The sequence below is a fragment of the Ranitomeya variabilis genome, chromosome 5 (assembly GCF_051348905.1).
Source record: "Ranitomeya variabilis isolate aRanVar5 chromosome 5, aRanVar5.hap1, whole genome shotgun sequence".
Taxonomy (NCBI): domain Eukaryota; kingdom Metazoa; phylum Chordata; class Amphibia; order Anura; family Dendrobatidae; genus Ranitomeya; species Ranitomeya variabilis.
This window is the reverse complement of record NC_135236.1, coordinates 669,781,035-669,803,315: the sequence shown is the minus strand read 5'-3', so window position 1 is coordinate 669,803,315 and position 22,281 is coordinate 669,781,035. Positions and strand designations below refer to the sequence as shown.

The 22,281-nt window shown below is 46.3% G+C and overlaps 1 protein-coding gene across 1 annotated transcript; it reads right to left on the bottom strand.

Moving 5' to 3' along the window:
- Positions 1–17,796: 17,796 nt before the first annotated feature.
- On the bottom strand, positions 17,797–20,843 carry LOC143775158 (E3 ubiquitin-protein ligase TRIM39-like). The gene is made up of 2 exons (XM_077262999.1): positions 20,710–20,843; positions 17,797–19,856 (listed from the first exon to the last, which is right to left on the bottom strand). The coding sequence occupies exons 1-2, from the start codon at positions 20,841–20,843 to the stop codon at positions 18,515–18,517; spliced, it is 1,476 nt and encodes a 491-aa protein (XP_077119114.1). The 3' UTR covers positions 17,797–18,514.
- Positions 20,844–22,281: the final 1,438 nt, after the last annotated feature.

The window sequence follows — 22,281 nt, the reverse complement described above, 5'->3', positions numbered from 1 at the left end:
AAGGTAGCATGCCAAGGTAGTTAGGCTTCTTCCCATCTCCCATCACTCTCTCCCATTACCTTTTCCCTTTCATTATACCCTTGCCCTTTAGTTAGAAGTTAATCCTGAGAACTGCCTTCTACCTGCTGTCATCTACGACTTTTTGGATTAGTCGGCCTGGAATGACGTCATTGCAGGAAATCATTGTTTGAAGTAAAGTCCACTAGCTTTAATTATTTTCTGATGCAAGTAGGACAAAGGAGCTTTTGTTCAAAGAAAGATTGTTCATCCATATTGATCTTTCTTTGAATGAATATTCTCTGAAATATTGTTCTTTTGTCGCCCTACTGTCACTGAGCATGTGTGGCCTGGTTGAACAGCTATAATGGGTAATGTGGAGTAAAATCTACATGGCTGTGTCAGCATTACAACTGTCTGTTAAAAAAATTGTTCAACCAGAAACATAGTTTTATCAAATGTGTATGGGGACTTTACAGATGATCAGATCTTGTAGAATGCGGGAACAATATTAACCCTGAAAATCATATGGTTATGTTAGAGAAGGTTCTTTTTCCATTGTTATTAGGTGGGCTGCTTGACAAAACATCCACTGTCTCCACTGAAGATTGAGCTTATTACCAAACTGCTAAAAAGACCCAAGATTCGCAGGCATCCATAAGGGTCTCCACGGTCCGTTTCGCCGGCGGGATCGCCGCAGCGGCGAAGCCGCTCGGCGCTAAGCCCCGCCCCCTTAATGGGACGCGATGGTGCCGGATGTGTACAGTACACATCCGGGATCATCGCACCCCTCGCCATAGGGCCCTGTGATATGCCTTGCGGGGACGCTGCGTCCCCGCAAGGTGTACGGACATGCTGCGTTCTGAAAAGACGCGCAGCATGTCCGGAGTCGCAGGGCCTCCGCGTGCGGGTTTCCACGCATAGTGGAGACGGGATTTCATAAAATCCCCTCCACTATGCTGGAACATCTGGACGCTGCTTGTTTGACGCTGCAGCGTCAAACAAGCAGCGTTTACGTACCGTGGAAACATACCCTAAGATTCCAAGGACCATTTAGTCACCTGACATGAATCCCACAGAATATGTCTGCAATGACACCATGGTCATGAAGACCTGCTACCCATGCAAAGATTTTATAGTGTCCACAGGTCAATATAGCAAAACTCATTTGTTATATGTTAATGGGGTTGCGTACACTCATTACAATACTTATCCTGTACTGATCTTGAGTTACATCCTGTATTATACCCCAGAGCTGCACTCACTATTCTGCTGGTGCAGTCACTGTGTACAACATTACATTACTGATCCTGAGTTACATCCTGTATTATACCCCTGAGCTGCACTCACTATTCTGCTGGTGCAGTCACTGTGTACAACATTACATTACTGATCCTGTACTGCTCCTGAGCTACATACTGTAATAGCGTACATGCCCAAGTTCAGGATTTGCTGCGATTTTGACACTGCGTATTAATGCAGCATCCAAACAACACAGCAGCCATATGTTACAGCATTGTGGATGGGATTTCTAGAAATCCCAAGTCCACTGTGCGTCTATGTGCGCCTGCGGATCACCAGCGGAAACTGACATGCGGCGCGTCGGTGTTGAAGGCGGTAAATCCGGATGGTTCAGTGAACACATACGGATTTACCTGCGTTCAATAGAACACAGCGTTGTGGACTCTGCAAAAATACACTGCATCCAAAACGCCGCTACTTCTGTATCAGGGGCACATTGTCTTACACTCCAGATCTGCACTCATTATTCTGCTGGTGCGGTCACTGTGTACATTGTGAGGCAGGATTCCCCTAGAGATGTTGACAGCAGAGTATGAGGAACAGGGCCGGCTCCAGCTTTTTGAGGGCCCCGGGCGAAAGAGTCTCAGTGGGCCCCCCCTTTAACACATACCACGATTCATGATCGCATGTAACACAGCCATGTAGTATATAACACAGCCCATGTAGTATATAGCACAGCCATGCAGCATATAACACAGCCATGTAGTATATAACAGCCCATGTAGCATATAACACAGCCACGTAGTATATAGCACAGCCCACGTAGCATATAACAGCCCATATAGTATATAGCACAGCCACATATTATATAACACTTCTCCCGTGCTGCGCCAATCCTCTGGAATGCTCTACCCCAAGATATTAGGACCATCCACAACTTGCATAGCTTTAGGCGCTCACTCAAAACTCATTTGTTCAGAGCGGCCTATCGCGTTCCCTAATCAGTCATTTTATGTTTGTGTGTGTGTGTAGCCCATTCACTATCTCACCTACCCCCCACCCCCTGAAGATGGCTGGACCATCATTGTAAATACATCATTGTAAATACACACCTGTACTTTGTATCTCCCCACCTCATTGTAGATTGTAAGCTCTCACGAGCAGGGTCGTCTTATTTTGCTTTATTGCTGTATTGTTAACATTGTTACCTATGACTGTTGTGTTTGAAACTGTTAAACTGTAAAGCGCTGCGGAATATGTTGGCGCTATATAAATAAAGATTATTATTATTATTATTATTATTATTATAACACAGCCCACGTAGTACATAGAACACCCATGTACTATATAGCACAGCCCACGTAGCATATAACAGCCCATATAGTATATAGCACAGCCATATATTATATAACACAGCCCACGTAGTATATAGAACAGCCATGAAGTATATAGCAGAGCCCACGTAGTTTATAGAACAGCCATGTAGTATATAGCACAGCCCATGTAGTTTAAAGAGCAGCCATGTAGTATATAGCACAGCCCACATAGCATATAACAGCCCACGTAGCATATAACAGCCCACGTAGTATATAACACGGCCCACGTAGTATATAGAACAGCCATGTAGTATATAGCACAGCCCACGTAGCATATAACAGCCCATGTAGTATATAACACGGCCCACGTAGTATATAGAACATCCATGTCCATGTAGCATATAGCACAGCCCACGTAGCATATAACAGCCCATATAGTATATAGCACAGCCACATATTATATAACACAGCCCACATAGTATATAGAACAGCCATGTAGTATATAGCACAGCCCACGTAGCATATAACAGCCCACCATGTAGTATATAGCACAGCCCATGTAGTATATAGAACAGCCATGTAGTGTATAACACAGCCCACATAGCATATAACAACCCACGTAGTATATAACACGGCCCACATAGTATATAGCACAGCCATGTAGTATATAGCACAGCCACATAGTTTATAGAACAGCCATGTAGTATATTGCACAGCCCACGTAGCATATAACAGCCCACGTAGTATATAACACGGCCCACGTAGTATATAGCACAGCCATGTAGTATATAGAACAGCCATGTAGTATATAGCAAAGACATATAGTATACAGCACAACCTCCTCCCCCCAAGAATGGCCCCACAGTCCAGTACTCACTGTTATAGTTAAAAAAAACACTCCTCACCTCTCAACGTTCCCACGCCGCGCTGCTCCCTCCCTGCTCTAGTCTCGGCGGCTGCCGCTGCACTGCCTGACACACAGCGAGTGCGCGATGACGTCATCGCGCACCCACAGCGGCAGTGTCAGAGGCAGAGTAGGGAATGATGGGAGAGGGAGTGTCAGGTCACGCTCTCTCCTCCATCATTTGCTTTGAACTTTACCGGCAGACGCCGGTAAAGTTCAAAGCGGCGGCGGGGGAGTTGGCGCTTGCGACAGGTGGGCCCCCCTGCCTCACAGGGGCCCCATAGCAGCTGCGTGATGTGCCGCTAGCTGAGAGCCCCTGGGGGAGCGGGGGCCCTAGGCACTGGCAGCTACCTGCCCCTAACACCGGCCCTGAATGGGCCCCCCTGTCTCCCCAGGGCCCGGCACTTGCCCGGGTACGCCGGGTGCTGACGCCGACCCTGATGAGGAGACCACATCAATTCCAGATCTGGAAGTGCCCCGGGGAACGTTTGAGACAGCCCAGCTCCAGGATCCCACTTTGATCTGGGCACGGTAAATGGGGTGGCTCAGCAACCAGGTGCAGAGGCGTATTTTCTGCACATGGCAGTCAACCAGGATTTACTACACAAAATCTGTGACGAAGTAGTGGAACAGTTGGTAGTGCCCCAAACCCACTGTCAGGCGGTGCTCGAGATGGCACACACATATGCTGGGTGGGCACCTAGGAGTTAAAAAGACTCAAGAACGTCTTCTACAATGGTTCTTTTGGCCCAGAATTTACGTAATCGTACATGTCAGCTTACCACACCCACCGCAAGTTTCCATTGGAAGAGTCCAAGAGTCATTTGGTACCTCTGCCCACTATAGAGGCAGCTTTTGAGTGAATTGCTCTGGATCTGGTGAGGCCAGTAGTAAGATCCGTCCATGGCCATCAACACATATTGGTGGTAGTAGATTATGCCACCCATTACCCGAAGGGAATTCCGGTTCGCTACACTTATTGCCTGGGAGCTGTGTGCCATGTTCTGTTGTCTTGGGCTACTTAAGGAGATCCTTTCAGATCAGGGGACTCCTTTTATGTCTAAAGTAACATGGGAAGTCTAAAGATTTAACAAAACACTTAAATCCATGCTACAAAAGGTTGTTTCCAAGGTTGAGAGGGATGGGACATGTTACTGCCCTATTTAATGTTTGCCTTTCGCAAGGTACCACAGACTTGAACGGGGTTCTCACCCTTTGAGCTATTGTAGGGCAAGCATCCGAGGGGGCTAATGGACGTAGCCAAAGAAACATGGGAACAGAAGCCTACTTCCCATAAAAGCGTAATAGACCACATGGCAAGTATGCAGGGCCAGATCACGGCGGTCTTGCCTACAGTGAAAAAACATTTAATGTATGCCCAGGCAGCGAAGAGCCGAACATATAAGAAAAACGCCATGGTCAGATCCTTGAAAGAAGAGGATCGGGTATTATTTTTAGTGCCCACAGGAGAAAGCTCATGTACAAGTAGCAAAGGCCATATGAAGTTCAGGAAAAGTTTGGGGAGGTGAAATACAGAGGAGTACACCAGCCCCTGAAGAGAAAACCAGAACAACTGTATCATGTAAAACTGCTAAAAGCATGGACAGCCCGGGAACGTATGATTACGGATGCGACTCCGGTCGCGTCATCTGGGGTCCCTCCAACACCGGCCCGAGACGATGCCAGAAGAGAGGTAAAGATAAGCCATGCCCTCTCTAAACAGCAGCGATGGGAGGTTTGGAAATAAGTGGAGCAAAATAAGGAAGCATTCTCGGAACTATGCTACCATACACTTGTCCGACATGATAATGTCACCAAGCCTCAGGTAAGGGTACAAATTAAACCGTACAGTGTGCCAGAGGCCTGGAGGCTAGCCATCGTGGTTGACGTAAAATAAATGCTCCATCTAGGAGTTATTGAGGAGTCCAGGAGTGAGTAGGTTAGCCCCATTGAACCAATTGCGAAGACAGACGGATTGTTACGATTTTGTAACTACTACCAAAAATTGAATAAAATGTTAAAATTTTACCTTTATCCAGTACCCCGGGTGGAGAAACTGATTGAGAGACAAAGAAAGGCCCCATACTTCTTGACGCTCAATCTGACCAAGGGTTACTGGCAGGTGCTTCTGACAGTGTCGGCGAAAGAAAACACCACCGCTATAACAACGGAGGGTCATTATGTCATCTTGCCTTTTGGGTTACATGGGGCCCAGACCACGTTCCAGAGGCTGATGGACATAGTGTGAGAGCCCCATCAGAAGAACTCATCAGCATATTTGGATGATAATGTCATCTTTAGTACAGATTGGCATACCCAGGCACATGTGGTAGTGGATTTGCTAAAAGCCGAGGGCTTGACAGTGAACCCAAAAAAGGTTCGATAGGTCTCGAGGAAGCGCAGATCTTGGGGTACATGATTGGCCGTGAGGTTATCAAATCCCAAATAAACTAGAGCGAGGCCATTGAAAACTGGCCTCAACCTCTTACTGCTAAACAGGTAAGAGTGTTCCTCAGCATCATTCGGTATTACCAATGGTTTAAACCTAATTTTTTTCCTGGGAGATTGGCACCCCTGATCGGCCTCTTAAAGTGAAAGAAGTCAGTCATGGTTCAGTGGAACCCTCCAGCGGAGGAAGCATTCTAATCCATGAAGTTGGCATTGTGCGGACAGCCTGTCCTCATCAGCCTCTTCAGGAAAGGCTTTATCGTCCAAATGGACGCCTCTGAGTTAGGCCTAGGAGCGGTTCTTTCACAGGAGGTGAACAGAGAAGAACATCCAGTCACCTACATGAGTAGGAAACTTACCCTAGCAGAAAAAATGCAAAGTGGAGATGGAGAGCATTAAGTGGGCCTTGAAGTCCCTATGTTATTTGCTCTGGTGACAGTTTTGCCAGGTAATGGACCATTCACCCTTGGTCTGTATAAGAAATGCCAAGGAGAGGAATGCTCGAGTCATCAGATGGTTCCTGTGACTGCAAAATTTTAGCGTCACGGTAGAACATCGAGCGGGAAAAGTGCAAGGAAATGCAGATGCCCTGTCACAGGCCCCCTGTATGGTGATGGGTTCCACCCCCCAAGTTTGAACAGGGAGGGGAGAATGTGAGGCAGTGAGGGGAATCATATACGAGGGTTGGCATGTGTCCTCTAGAATGCACAGAGGCATACTAAACCCTCTGGAGTGCACTGTGATTACAGCAATGCCTGTGGTTACAATGCCTATGGATGTCCACAAAACCTCTCAGTTAAGGTTTGGGTGTGTCCTGTCAGTGTTTTGTTTGCAAGCTGCAGAGCAGGAGGCTCTATACAGTAAAGACCTGTGTGAGATTGAACACAGAGCCAAGGAAAGCAAAGCTTCTCATGCACCCAAGAGTAATACGGTGGTGCAGTCGCCCATGGCAATGGGTTTAGATATGGACTGTTTGGATGAACCAGCTGCGATCCAGAGGATAACATTTGCCTTTACTTTGTGAGTTTTGAAAATAAAAACATGTAAATTGAACTTTCTTGGGGTCACTGCTACATCCTGTATTATACTGCAAGAGCTGCAGTCACTATTCTGTTGGTGCAGACCCTGTGCACATATTTTACTTATCCTGTATTATATTCCAGACAGGGTCGGCGTTAGTGGCAGGCAGACCAGGCAGACCAGGCCCAGGCAGCTGCCTAGGGCCCCTGCTCCCCTAGGGGCCCCCAGCCAGTGGCGTTCCGCTAATAGTGGCACATAATGCAGTTGCTTTTGGGCCCGTGAGCTAGAGGGCCCGCCTGGCACCAGCGCTGACTCCTTCACCCCCATGCCGTATTCAACTATACCAGTGTCTATGACACCGATACAGTTCAAAGCAATGATGGAGGAGAGTCAGCTGACGCTCCCTCTCCCATCGTTCCTCTCTGCCTCTGACACTGCAGGTGCGCGATGATGACACTTCATCGCGCACCCACTGTGTGCCAGGCAGTGCAGCTGCTGAGACTGGAGCTGAGCCTGGAGCAGTGTGGGGCACGAGGAGAGGTGAGGATTGTGTTTGTTTTTTTTTTAAATATATCAGTGAGTATTGGACTGTGGGGTCATTCTCTGGGGGGGGCTACATTATATTCTATGGGGGGGCTGTATTATATTCTATGAGGGAGGGTTGCATCATACTCTGATGGGGCTACATTATATTCTATGGGGAGGTGGGCTGTATTATATTCTATGGGGGCTACATTATGTTCTATGGGGGGCTGTATTATATTTATTATATTCTATGAAGGGTGATTACATCATACTCTATGAGGAGGCTACATTATACTATATGAGGGGGCTACATTATATTCTATGGGGAGGTGGGCCATATTATATTCTATGGGGGCTACATTATATTCTATGGAGGCTGTATTATATTTATATTCTATGAGGGGTGATTGCATATGAGTGGGCTACATTATACTATACTAGACTGTAGCCCAATTCTAACGCATCGGGTATTCTAGAATATGCATGTCCCCGTGGTATATGGACAATGATGATTCCAGAATTCACGGCAGACTGTGCCCGTCGCTGATTGGTCGAGGCATCCTTTATGACATCATCGTCGCCATGGCAACCATTATGACATCTACGTCGATACTGGGCCCGTCGCTGATTGGTCGAGGCCTGGCGGCCTCGACCAATCAGAGACGCGGGATTTCCATTATGACATCATCGTCGCCATGCTGTGCCCGTCGCTGATTGGTCAAGGCCTGGGGGCCTCGACCAATCAGAGACGCGGGATTTCCAGGACAGACAGACAGACAGACAGACAGACAGACGGAAAAACCCTTAGACAATTATATATATAGATGAGGGGGCTACATTGTATTCTATGGGAGGCTGCATTATATTCTATGGGGGGCTAGATTATATTGTATGGGGGCTTCAGTATACTCTATGAGGGGCTACATTGTATTCTGTTGGGGGGCTGCATTATACTGTATGAGGGGGCTGCATTATACTCTATAAGGGGGCTACATTATATTCTATGTGGGGCTGCATTATACTATATGAGGAGGGCTACATTGTATCCTATGGATGGGATACATTATACTATATAAGGGGGCTGCATTATATTCTATGGAGAGGCTGCTTTATATTCTATGGTTCTATGGGGGTTGCATTATATTTTGTGAGGGGCTACCATATATTCTATGGAGGGGCTGCATTATACTATATGAGGGGGGGCTGCATTATATTCTATGGGGGTTACATTATATTGCATGTAGGGGCTGCATTATATTCTGTGGGGTGGCTGCATTATGCTTTATGGGGTAGCTGCATTATATTATATGTGGGCTGCATTATACTGTATCAAGGACTATGGGGAAAACATTATACTATATGAGGAACTATGGGGTGCATTATACTATGGGAAGTGAATTGTACTACATGGGTGACTATGGTGGTGCATTATACTATATGGAGCGCTATGAGGAGGGTATTATACTATATGGAGGGCCGAGCAGTGTATTTTAATATATGGAGGGCTATGAGGAGTGTACTATACTATATGGAGAAATGAGTAGTGTATTATATTATATGGAATACTGAGTGTATTTTAATATATGGAGGTCTATGAGGAGTGTATTATACTATATGGAGGACTGGGGAGTGTATTATACTATATGGAGGACCGAGGAGTGTATTATACTATATGGAGGACTGAGGAGTGTATTATACTATATGGAGGACTATGTGGAGTGTATAATACTATATGGAGCACTATGAGGAGTGTATTATACTATATGGAGGACTGAGCACTGTTTTAATATATGGAGGACTATGAGGAGTGTATTATACTATATGAAGAACTGAGAAGTGTATTTTAATATATGGAGGACTATAGGGAGTGTATTATACTATATGGAGAACGATAGGGAGTGTATTATAACACATGGAGTACTATAGGGAGTGTATTATACTATATGGAGGACTGAGGAGTGTATTATACTATATGGAAGACTATTGGGAGTGTATAATACTATATGGAGCACTATGAGGAGTGTATTATACTATATGGAGGACTGAGCACTGTTTCAATATATGAAGGACTATGAGGAGTGTATTATACTATATGGAGGACTGAGAAGTGTATTTTAATATATGGAGGACTAGAGGGAATGTATTATACTATATGGAGGACTATAGGGAGTGTATTATACTGTATGAAGGATTATAGGGAGTGTATTATACTATATAAAGGACTATAGGGAGTGTATTATACTATATGGAGGACTATGGGGAGTGTATTATTCTACATGGAGGACTATGGGGTACATTATATTATATGGAGGACAGTTGTGCACATTATACTATGTGGAGGACTATGGGGTGTATTATACTAAAAAAACAAAAAACAAACATCATAAAAAGTAGCCTCACCAAAACCTTGTCAAATGACAAATGCACTAGCAGGATGCAGCAGGCCCCCACTGATAAAGGCTGGGGCAGCACAGGTGCAAGCTACTGATGAGAACCACCCACTCACCTAAATAATGGATGGGGTTGGCTGCCTAGTAGCAAAAATGCACACAAGGTTTTGGTTAGGCTACTTTTTATGATGTGTTTTTTTTTTTTAATTTCTCTGTTAGCTGTGTATTATATTCATTGAGTGACTGGATTGTTTATGCCGGAACAAAAATCCTTGTTCTCAGCAGCACATCGCCGGTGTAAACTGTAGATGTGCTGCTGATAACATGATACTGTATGGGGACAGATTGATCTATTAGTGATTGTTCTGTGCCCATCATAATTTGTCAGCCGGTGGAAGCAGGCCGGGAAACAAGCGTCAAACAACTTCAATATTGTCGATCACACTCGTTTAGTGGCCTGAACTCAGCGCATGTAAATACAACTGAAATGTGTGATGTGCAATATGTTAGCATTTGGGGCCCCATTTTAAACTTTTGCCCAGGACCTCACTTTGCCTAAAACCGGCCCTGATTTCAGAGCTGTATTTACTATTTTGCTGGTTTTCATTGGAAACCGTATTCACACAGCGACTCCTGAAATGTAATTTTTCAGATGATTTTTGTAAAGAATAAACCTCCATGAATACAAATCACCAGAGCACTCAGCAGTAAGCAGTGTTGGAAGAAATCAGCTATTACTGTAATGGCCGCTGTGTCGTCTCTTGTCCCCTCCATGTGTCTCCATCCTGTGGGGTCATTGCTGGTGGTGATGGGAGAGGATTCAGGAGGCGGAGCCTGCAGGGGGAGGAGCCTGCAGGGGAGGAGCTACAGGGGAGGGGATAAAACGTCAGTTGGTGTCTGTGCTGTGAGGGAGAGGTGACGCTGCCCCTGAGGTGATTTGTGGCAGAAGTGAGGAAATCCTCCATTTTATCCTTATCAGCCTCCATGTTTGTTCCATTACTTCACTTGGATGAAATTTGTAATAATGTTGGAGAAGTGAAATGATCCATTGGAGAAACATTCAGCCATTATTTGTACTGAGCCCAACATTGTGTTATAATATTCCTGTGTGAGGTGACACATCGCAGGGTTATACTCCCTGATGTCTGGTTAGAAACTGGCTGACGGTATGAGGAGGCCTCAATAATGGCAGCCACAGTGCCCCCACATACAGTGACACACACACAGTGCCCCCACATACCGTGACACACACACAGTGCCCCGATATAGTGACACACACACAGTGCCCCCACATACAGTGACACACACACACAGTGCCCCCACATACAGTGACACACACAGTGCCCCCACATACAGTGACACACACAGTGCCCCCACATACAGTGACACACACAGTGCCCCCACATACAGTGACACACACACAGTGCCCCCACATACCGTGACACACACACACAGTGCCCCGATATAGTGACACACACAGTGCCCCCACATACAGTGACACACACAGTGCCCCCACATAGTGACACACACACACAGTGCCCCCACATACAGTGACACACACACAGTGCCCCCACATACCGTGACACACACACACAGTGCCCCCACATAGTGACACACACAGTGCCCCCACATACAGTGACACACACAGTGCCCCCACATACAGTGACACACACAGTGCCCCCACATACCGTGACACACACACACAGTGCCCCCACATACAGTGACACACACAGTGCCCCCACATACAGTGACACACACAGTGCCCCCACATACAGTGACACACACAGTGCCCCCACATAGTGACACACACACACAGTGCCCCCACATACAGTAACACACACACAGTGCCCCCACATAGTGACACACACACAGTGCCCCCACACACAGTGCCCCCACATACAGTGACACACACACACAGTGCCCCCACACACAGTGACACACATAGTGCCCCCACATACAGTGACACACACACACAGTGCCCCCACATACAGTGACACACACAGTGCCCCCACATACAGTGACACACACAGTGCCCCCACATACAGTGACACACACAGTGCCCCCACATAGTGACACACACACACAGTGCCCCCACATACAGTAACACACACACAGTGCCCCCACATAGTGACACACACACAGTGCCCCCACACACAGTGCCCCCACATACAGTGACACACACACACAGTGCCCCCACACACAGTGACACACATAGTGCCCCCACATACAGTGACACACACACACAGTGCCCCCACATAGTGACACACACAGTGCCCCCACATACAGTGACACACACAGTGCCCCCACATAGTGACACACACACAGTGCCCCCACATACAGTGACACACACACAGTGCCCCCACATACAGTGACACACACACACAGTGGCCCCACATACAGTGACACACACACACAGTGCCCCCACACACAGTGACACACATAGTGCCCCCACATACAGTGACACACACACACAGTGCCCCCACATACACTGACACATACAGTGCTGCCCCCCATATACAAGAACAGCCCCTCAGTATAATTCACTTCCTTGTGATATCTGTGCAGGAGGGGCATTGTTAGCAGAGCAGCGACTTTCTGTGTGCTGCTGCCACCTGCAGCCTGTATTTATTATATAACTACCATATGAAATGTAGACCACCAAAAGTTTACAGTGAACAGTGTTAGTCCGGGTTCACATTGCGTTAACAGCAGCCCGTTCAACACATACGTTAACAGGCTGCTGTTAACGCACATGCCGGCATGGCAGCGCGCTAGCGCAGATAGAGCATCTGCTAGCTCTATACGCGGAACTCAAACAAAGAAAACGCACCACCAAGAACCATAAATAGAGTTAAAACGTATACAGCTTTATTAGAAAATAGTTATATAAAAATACAAGGGATGTAGCAGGGGTTAACCAGAACATGTGGGAAAACACAAGAAAACCAGGCAGTAAACAGGCATATATTATTACAAATGAAGTTGCTCCAAAGTGTGTCTTACTTATTAGAAATGCAACCCAGAATCTAGGTGCACACCACGGAAACAGACATAGGCAACAAAGGGGCTGTAAACCACTTCTGACTACGCCACCTAAAGAATTTGCACTTAAAATCAACCAGTCATGCTGTATTACCTGATTCCGCCTGGAGCCCTGTGTAGCCCACCGTCCACTACGCGCGTTTCGGCGCTCAAGCCTTCTTCCGGGGGAGCTCTATATGCGCTAGCGGTGACAGACCCTGAAACGCTGCAGCCCCCGTCTGGGGGTCCATCACTCAATGACGGCACATCGCTAGCGCACGCCCATTGTGGGCGCTAGCGATGCGTCCGACATTGGATTCAATGGCGGCATTAACGGACTACCTTACACCGCGTTATGCTGCGGTGTAACGTAGTCCGTCTAACGGACGGGTTTAACGCAATGTGAATTAACTAAAAACTAAAAATAAAGATTAAACAACAACCACAAGACAGATTTCATTACCAGGAATTGTAATCAGTATAAGGGCTCGTACTCACTTACGCGAGACTCGGATGAGTCTCGCACGGCAATACCCGTCACTGCACCCGGCACAGAGGAGCGGAGCTTGTGGCTGCATGTATTCCTATGCGGCTGCATGCTCCGATCTGAGTGCCGGCAGCAACGCCGGGTATTGCCGAGCGAGACTCATCCGAGTCTCGCTTAAGTGAGTATGAGCCCTAACTGCGCCGAGCTGACACTGTAGGTTACTGTGCACAATCCTGCAGACAGGTTTCCGTTAATGATCTCTCCTATGGATAGAACATCAATTACTTACGGTAAATTTACACTGGCTCTTTTTTGGGTTTTAGTCTGTCTAATCAGGACGCTGATCATGTTTCGTTCTTCGTCAGCTGAAATGACGAAGAGCTCGGGTCACGCTTAACGTATGAAAAATCGGTCCGAGTCTCCCTGCCAAGAGTCGCAGGAGTGTCATGCGAGTACAATCCGATTTCTCACACCTAGCATCTGACTGACATCCGAATGCAGTGCAATTGCTATCTGATTGCAATGCGATTTTAACATGAGCTTTTACATACAGCAATTCTCTATGTCATTTACACATCGTTTTCAAAAGAAATATTCTTCAACATTCTTCAAAACACACGTGTTTGTGTGTATATATATATATATATATATACACTCACCGGCCACTTTATTAGGTACACCATGCTAGTAACGGGTTGGACCCCCTTTTGCCTTCAGAACTGCCTCAATTCTTCGTGGCATAGATTCAACAAGGTGCTGAAAGCATTCCTCAGAGATTTTGGTCCATATTGACATGATGGCATCACACAGTTGCCGCAGATTTGTCGGCTGCACATCCCAAAGATGCTCCATACAAGGCAGGATGGATCCATGCTTTCATGTTGTTTACGCCAAATTCTGACCCTACCATCCGAATGTCGCAGCAGAAATCGAGACTCATCAGACCAAGCAACGTTTTTCCAATCTTCTACTGTCCAATTTCGATGAGCTTGTACAAATTGTAGCCTCAGTTTCCTGTTCTTAGCTGAAAGGAGTGGTACCCGGTGTGGTCTTCTGCTGCTGTAGCCCATCTGCCTCAAAGTTCGACGCACTGTGCGTTCAGAGATGCTCTTAGGCCTACCTTGGTTGTAACGGGTGGCGATTTGAGTCACTGTTGCCTTTCTATCAGCTTGAACCAGTCTGCCCATTCTCCTCTGACCTCTGGCATCAACAAGGCATTTCCGCCCACAGAACTGCCGCTCACTGGATTTTTTTTCTTTTTCGGACCATTCTCTGTAAACCCTAGAGATGGTTGTGCGTGAAAATCCCAGTAGATCAGCAGTTTCTGAAATACTCAGACCAGCCCTTCTGGCACCAACAACCATGCCACGTTCAAAGGCACTCAAATCACCTTTCTTCCCCATACTGATGCTCGGTTTGAACTGCAGGAGATTGTCTTGACCATGTCTACATGCCTAAATGCACTGAGTTGCCGCCATGTGATTGGCTGATTAGAAATTAAGTGTTAACAAGAAGTTGGACAGGTGTACCTAATAAAGTGGCCGGTGAGTGTACATATATATATATTATATATTTAGATGGAGGCCCGATGCTATCGCATCGGTAGGGCGGTAATGTTGCGATGGGGGGCAGCCTTTGCAGCGTTGAGAATCTCTCCCCCATGTGCTCTCCCACCTATCCACTCTCTCTTTCCCCATGTGCTGACTTCTCCCGTCTGTGCTCTCTTCTTTGACCTGTCTACCCCATGTGCTATCCCAAACCCTGTCTCTCTCCTTCCTGTGCTGTGTTCTCCCCTCAAAGACAATGCTGACATTACAGCAGGAGATCACAGAGGATACATTTTATGAGGTAAAATATTTTTTAAATACAGTCAGTTAAATATTTTACCTCACAAAATGAATCCTCTGTGCTCCCCTGCTGTAATGTCAGTATTGTCTTTTGCTTCCTTCCCTGCCCAGGAGATGTGGTATGCTCCATACCACGGTCAGACACAGTCAATTTTTAAAATGAACTTCATTCCTGGGAAAACCCCTTTAATGTGACCGGCTTCCTCTGCCTGTAGACATGTCGCGCATCTGCTGCCGGGATCAGCCGAATGATTCACTGCACCTGCGCGTAATTCGCACAGGCGCAGTAAATCAGACTGCCGTCATCTTTGTGCAGACATATAGCGGAGGTCACATTAAAAGTGCACATGTGTGTCTCCTGTACAAAGATGGCCACAGTCAGTGAATCATTCGGCTGATACCGGCGGCGTGTTCGTGACGGTGTTCCGCTGGAGGTACAGCACAAGAGGCTGCTTGTGTGTGAGTGTGAATGTATCTGTGTGTGAGTGTGAATATGAGTGTGTGTGTAAGTGTGAATGTGAGTGTGTGTGTGAGTGTGAATGTGTGTGATGCGTACGGCGTATAGAGTGTGTGTGTGGTGCGACAGTGTTCCGCTGGTGGTACTGCGCAATAGGTTGGGGCCAGCAGCAGTTTCCATATTAAGACACCCATCACTTGGGTGTCCCAATATGGCGGTCGGTGAACTTCCTCCTCTTGGAATTCTGGTATACGGTGACATCTGGACAGAACAGGATATGAAAACATTACAAGGCAATTATATAAATATATATATACTAGATGGTGGCCCGATTCTAACGCATCGGGTATTCTAGAATATGTATGTAGTTTATTTATGAAGATTTTAGAATAATGCAATGAATACATAGGATTCGGCCGGCCGGGCGCGACTAATCAGCGAAGCGTGGTTGAAATCCCGCGCCAATTCGCGGCCGGACTGCCCTTGTTGCTGATTGTTTGTGGTCGGCCGGGCGCGACCAACACGTAGTATATAACACAGCCTACGTAGTATATAGAACAGCCCACGCAGTATATAACACAGCCCACGTAGTATATTAAACAGCCACGTAGTATATAGCACAGCCACGTAGTATATAGCACAGCCCACGTAGTATATAGCACAGCACACGCAGTATATAACACAGGCCACGTAGTATATTGCACAGTCACGTAGTATATAGCACAGCTTATGTAGTATATAGCACAGCGATGTAGTATATAACACAGCCCACGCAGTATATAACACAGCCCACGCAGTATATAACAGCCCACATAGTATATAGCACAGCCAAGTAGTATATAACACAGCCACGTAGTATATGGCACAGCCACGTAGTATATAGCACAGCCCATAGTATATAGCACAGCGAGGTAGTATATAACACAGCCACATAGTATATGGCACAGCCAAATAGTATATAACACAGCCACGTAGTATATGGCACAGCCACATAGTATATTGCACAGCCCACGTAGTATATAGCACAGCCCACGTAGTATATAGCACAGCGAGGTAGTATATAACACAGCCATGTAGTATATGGCACAGCCACGTAGTATATAGCACAGGCCACGTAGTATATAGCACAGCGAGGTAGTATATAACAGCCCATGCAGTATATAGCACAGCCCACGCAGTATATAACACAGCCACGTAGTATATTGCTCAGCCACGCAGTATATAACACAGCCACGTAGTATATAGCACAGTGAGGTAGTATATAGCACAGGCCATGTAGTAAATAACACAGCCACTTAGTATATTGCACAGCCAAGTAGTATATAGCACAGCCCACATAGTATATAGCACATTGAGGTAGTATATAACACAGGACATGTAGTATATAACACAGCCACGTAGTATATTGCACAGCCACGTAGTATATAGCATAGCCCACATAGTATATAGCACAGCGACGCAGTATATAACACAGCCCACACAGTATATAACACAGCCCACGTAGTTTATATCACAGCCCACGTAGTATATAACACAGCCCACGTAGAATATAGTAATGTGGGCACCATATCCCTGTTAAAAAAGCAATGAAAATAAAACATAGTTATATACTTACCTTCCGTCGGCCCCCGGATCCAGCCGAGGTCTCTAGCGATGCTCATCGCGACGCTCCATTCCCAGTAATGCCTTGCGGCAATAACACATAATCATGTAGCGGTCATAGCGTGATCATGATATGTTTTTACTATTGATGCTGCATAGGCAGCATCAATAGTAAAGAGTGAAGCGGTAAATCCCGCCCCAATATCGCTGATTGGTCGCGGCTGGCCTGCCGCGTCCATTCAGCGACCCGGGATTTCAGTTACGGAAGTTACAGACAAACAGACGGAAGTACCCCTTAGACAATTATATATATAGATATAATAGAATGAAAGCCGGCAATTCATCTGCAGCGTACAGTATAATCACAGAGTGACCGGTTGAAATACGACAGACAGCTGTCATGTGCCGGGAAAGATGTGGGCTGCTAATATTTTACGTTTTGGTGAGTGCTGGAATTTTCTCCTCTCTACTCATAAGTATTCACTCATATGACTTACGGTACGCTATGATCACATCCTGCACAATGATCTCTACTATTAGGTCTCATTCACACCGAGTACTGGTTGCGGAATCTGCCCCAATGTAAAGTACAATGTAAGAATAGCATTTTTTTTTTAACAAAACATCACTTTTATTCAACGTTGCAGTAAAATCATCGAAACAGAACCGGAGCCACTGGTCACACTAATATATTTTGGTAATTGCACTTTAGTGATGGCTGAATAACAATTGAAATCTACTCACAGAGCAAAAAGATTTTGCATCAGATACAAATCTGCACCGCACAGAATCTGTGGCAGAAATGTCACAATTTCACAGCAACTTTTACTCACTGCTACGGAAAGAGTAAAGTCCGCAGCCATACCTGTCGCAGTATCTGCCCTAAAACACATTTTTGGGCAGATTTTCATGAAGCTTTAGCTGAGGAAAATCTATTCAATGTGTAAATTTACCCTTGTTTCAAAACATGTTTCAAATATAGTTTGTTTAGTACTCGGAATATTACTAGGAATAATGGCTATGACACACAGGTAAATTATCCACAAGGACTATAGAGCCGCACATTGGCATCAGTCCCCAAACTTCCAATATCATCTCTAATATACAGCTAAATGTAATCACCAAGTGCCTACACAACAGATAATCCACCCATGTGATATAGTCATAGGGCCAGCAGTCATATAGGGATCATCAACTGTAATCCTGACTTTTTATTGATCCTTGCTAGATAATAATCCAGTAGTCTCTAGTGGAAATCTTAGATTATGAATGATAGTTTCTTCCAGTTTCTGCTTCTCCCTAATATCTTTATAGAACCATTACATACACATAATGCAGCATGAAGGGGCTCGGAGAAGGTGGCAGTGAAGGTGTGTAAGTGTCTGATGGGGTCACACAGCTCATAAAAGGACAACTGCCCAGCCTCATAATCCAGACATATCCTGACTCTATCACTGGAGATCTTGTGAGGTAACCACATTTGTTTACTGTCATGTATCACTGAATACTGATTATCACATCTACTCAAAGTCCAGGACTTAATATTAAATCCAATGAGTGACCAGTCTCCCCTCCTGTCTATACTGGGATAACACGTCCCCACCATCCACCACCCTGATGTACCGCCCTCCACATCCCAGTAATGTCGTCCTGAGGTAAATCCTCTCCTGCTCATCACCTGATTATTATTCTGGAATCTCTCTGCTGTTTCTGTACGTTTTTGGTTCTGACCTGTCCCGATTGCAGTTTTCAGGTCGTCTGATATAAGGAGATTATTAGCAGCTGTGGTTATATCCAGTAATATGTCTGCAGGATCCTCCACATAGATCCCGCTCCTTATACCTGATATTACCTCACATAATGTGTGTAATGTGTGTGAGATCTCAGCCACATCCAGGTCATCTCCATCATGGGGCTGTTTATCATGTCCTCCTGTGTCCTCATCACCTCCCTCCTCAGGATCACACAAGTCACCGGTGTCTGGTTCCTGTAAGACAGTCAGTGGATTCGTCATGTTACACAGCTCCTCAATGTGTCTCATCTTCCTGGACAGCTCGTCCTTCTTTATTTCCAGCTGATGGATCAGAGCAGATAGTGACAGTGACTCTTCCTTTTCCTGCCTGGAGATCTCACTCAGGACCTTCTTCTCCAGGTCGTCCACCCGTCTCCTGATGTCTGTACACAGGGCAGTGATTCTCTCGGCATCTCCAGCTGCTTGTTCTGGAGCTTTTATCCTGCGCTTCTCCAGACTCTGTACTTTCTCCTCGGTGTCCTCGGTCTTTGTGATCAGTTTCTGGAGGACATTTCTCAGTTTCTTCTTCTTCTTCTCAGAAGCGTCATCTAACATCTGTACCTGGTGTCCCCGATGTTCTCCGGCCAAACTGCAGGACACACAGATACAAGCAGCGTCCTCAGTGCAGTAATATTCCAGGATCTTCTTATGAACAGAACATTTCCTTTTCTCCAGAGAAGTGCTGGGATCAGATAAGACGTGTTCTGGTGATTTGCTGTGAGATCTCAGGTGTTTATCACACAGAGAAGCCTCACACAGCAGGCAGGATCTAACAGCAGGTACAGGAGAGTCCACACAGTAAAGGTACCTTCACACGAAGCGACGCTGCAGCGATAGCGACAACGATGTCGATCGCTGCAGCGTCGCTGTTTGGTCGCTGGAGAGCTGTCACACAGACCGCTCTCCAGCGATCAACTATGCCGAGGTCCCCTGGTAACCAGGGTAAACATCGGGTAACTAAGCGCAGGGCCGCGCTTAGTAACCCGATGTTTACCCTGGTTACCAGCGTACAATCTAAAAAAAACAAACAGCACATACTTACATTCACGTCCCCCTGCGTCCACTTCCTGACTGACTGAGCGCCGTACAGTGAGAGCAGAGCGGTGACGTCACCGCTGTGCTGCTTTCACTTTCACTTTGCGGCGCTGAGTCAGAGGAGGAAGCAGACTGCAGGGGACGCAATGTGAGTATGTGCTGTTTGTTTTTTTTACATTTTACGCTAGTAACCAGGGTAAACATCGGGTAACTAAGCGCGGCCCTGCGCTTAGTAACCCGATGTTTACCCTGGTTACCAGTGTAACACATCGCTGGTATCGTTGCTTTTGCTTTCAAACACAACGATACACAGCGATCGGACGACCAAATAAAGTTCTGGACTTTATTCAGCGACCAGCGACATCACAGCAGGATCCTGATCGCTGCTGCGTGTCAAACGAAACGATATCGCTAGCGAGGACGCTGCAACGTCACGGATTGCTAGCGATATCGTTATAATGTCGTTTCGTGTGAAGGTACCTTAAGAGCAGAAGATGCAGTTTTCCTTCTGTGTTGGTGGAGTAAACAGGAATTTCTCCATGATGTTACGCAGAGCTATATTCCTCATCAGTGCCGGCCGCTGCTGAAACTCTTCTCTGCATTCAGGACAGAAGTATTCTCCAGACCCGTCCTGTGTATCCAGTACATGATCTATACAGACCCGGCAGTAGTTGTGTCCACATCTCAGCATTACAGGATCTGTATAAGTGCTCAGACAGATGGAGCAGAGCAGCTCTTCTCTCAGATCAGCAGAAGCCATGGCTGACAGAGAAAGAGAGAAAGGAAACTGCAATTCTCTTCCAGTTAAAAGGGCGGGCTTTCTACTTTTGTACACATGGGAGGGCTGAGGAGCAGAAGGTCAGCTACTATTAACCTGTTAATGGACACTTGTGAAAATCACATCTTGTATCTGCTGTAAATTTCGTGTCTACATTGTGGTCCCATCTGAGGAGTGAGGTTATTACTTACAGTTAAGATTTTGAAAGTGAACCTCAGATTGAGCAGTAGAAAATAAGAGAAAAGCTAACATAAAATCACAGCTATGATGCCATATGCTTACTTTTACAAATGTGTATTGGGTGTGATGCAGTGACCCATGTTACAGCCAGGGGACACTGCATTTGCTCCTCAGGATACACATGGAGGCATATCTGTAATGGTGACAATGAAACAGTGTCCAGCATGATTGTAAATGGCCCGTATGTGTCGCAGAGGGAGTCTGCGCTGTAAGCCTGTAGTATTGTTGTTCTCGGACTTGTAGTCCCACAAGTATTTGTATAGTTAAAAGGGAGGCTTGCAGGGTTAGTCGGATAGCTGGGTGGGACTGACTAACCACACACACCTCCCAGCTATGGGGGTGGTTACAGCTACATAATGTGACCAGGGTTTGGTCACATGGTTCAGAGTGTATGGACCGGAATTGTCCGTGTGTAAAGTCCTGGATGGCCTGTGTGTTGGAATGTCCTGGAGTGGACTGGATTCCTCTAAGCACATGGTGAGGCAATAGACTGAATGGTCAGTGTGTTTGAATGTCCTGGAGTGGACTGGATTCCTGGAAGCACATGGTGAGACCATGGACTGATGGCCTATGTGTTGGAAGTGCCTGGGACTAGACTTCCTGAATAGCACACAGAGAGGCCGTATCTCCAGAGCCTGGAACGGCTACTGTGTTGGGGAAGCTACAGTTCCTTATGCAGGTCTGGACTATCTGAGATGCCCTGGTCATAAGGACGGTGACCCCAGGAAGGCAGCTTTCCCCTGGGAACCAGGACTGACAGGAGTCAGTGTGTGGAGCAGGAGCTCCTGTAAGGTAACTCCTCTTAGGCTTCTTTTTTGAAAGCTAAACATTCCCAGATCCTTTAACCGTTTCTCGTAGGACATAATTTGCTGTCTGCTCACCATCCTGGTAGCTCTTCTCTGAACTTCCTCCAGTTTTTCAATGTCTTTTTTAAAATGTCGTGCCCAGAACTGGACACAGTATTCCAGATGAGGTCTGACCAAAGAGGAGTAGAGAGGGATAATTAATTCACATGATCTAGACTCTGTGCTTCTCTTAATACATCCTGGAACTGTGCCTTTTTTCCTGCTGCATCACACTGTTTACTCATGTGCAGTCTGTGATGTATTAGTATACCCAAGTCTTTTTCACACGTGCTGTTGCTTAGTTCTATTCCTCCCAATCTATAGTTGTCATTTTT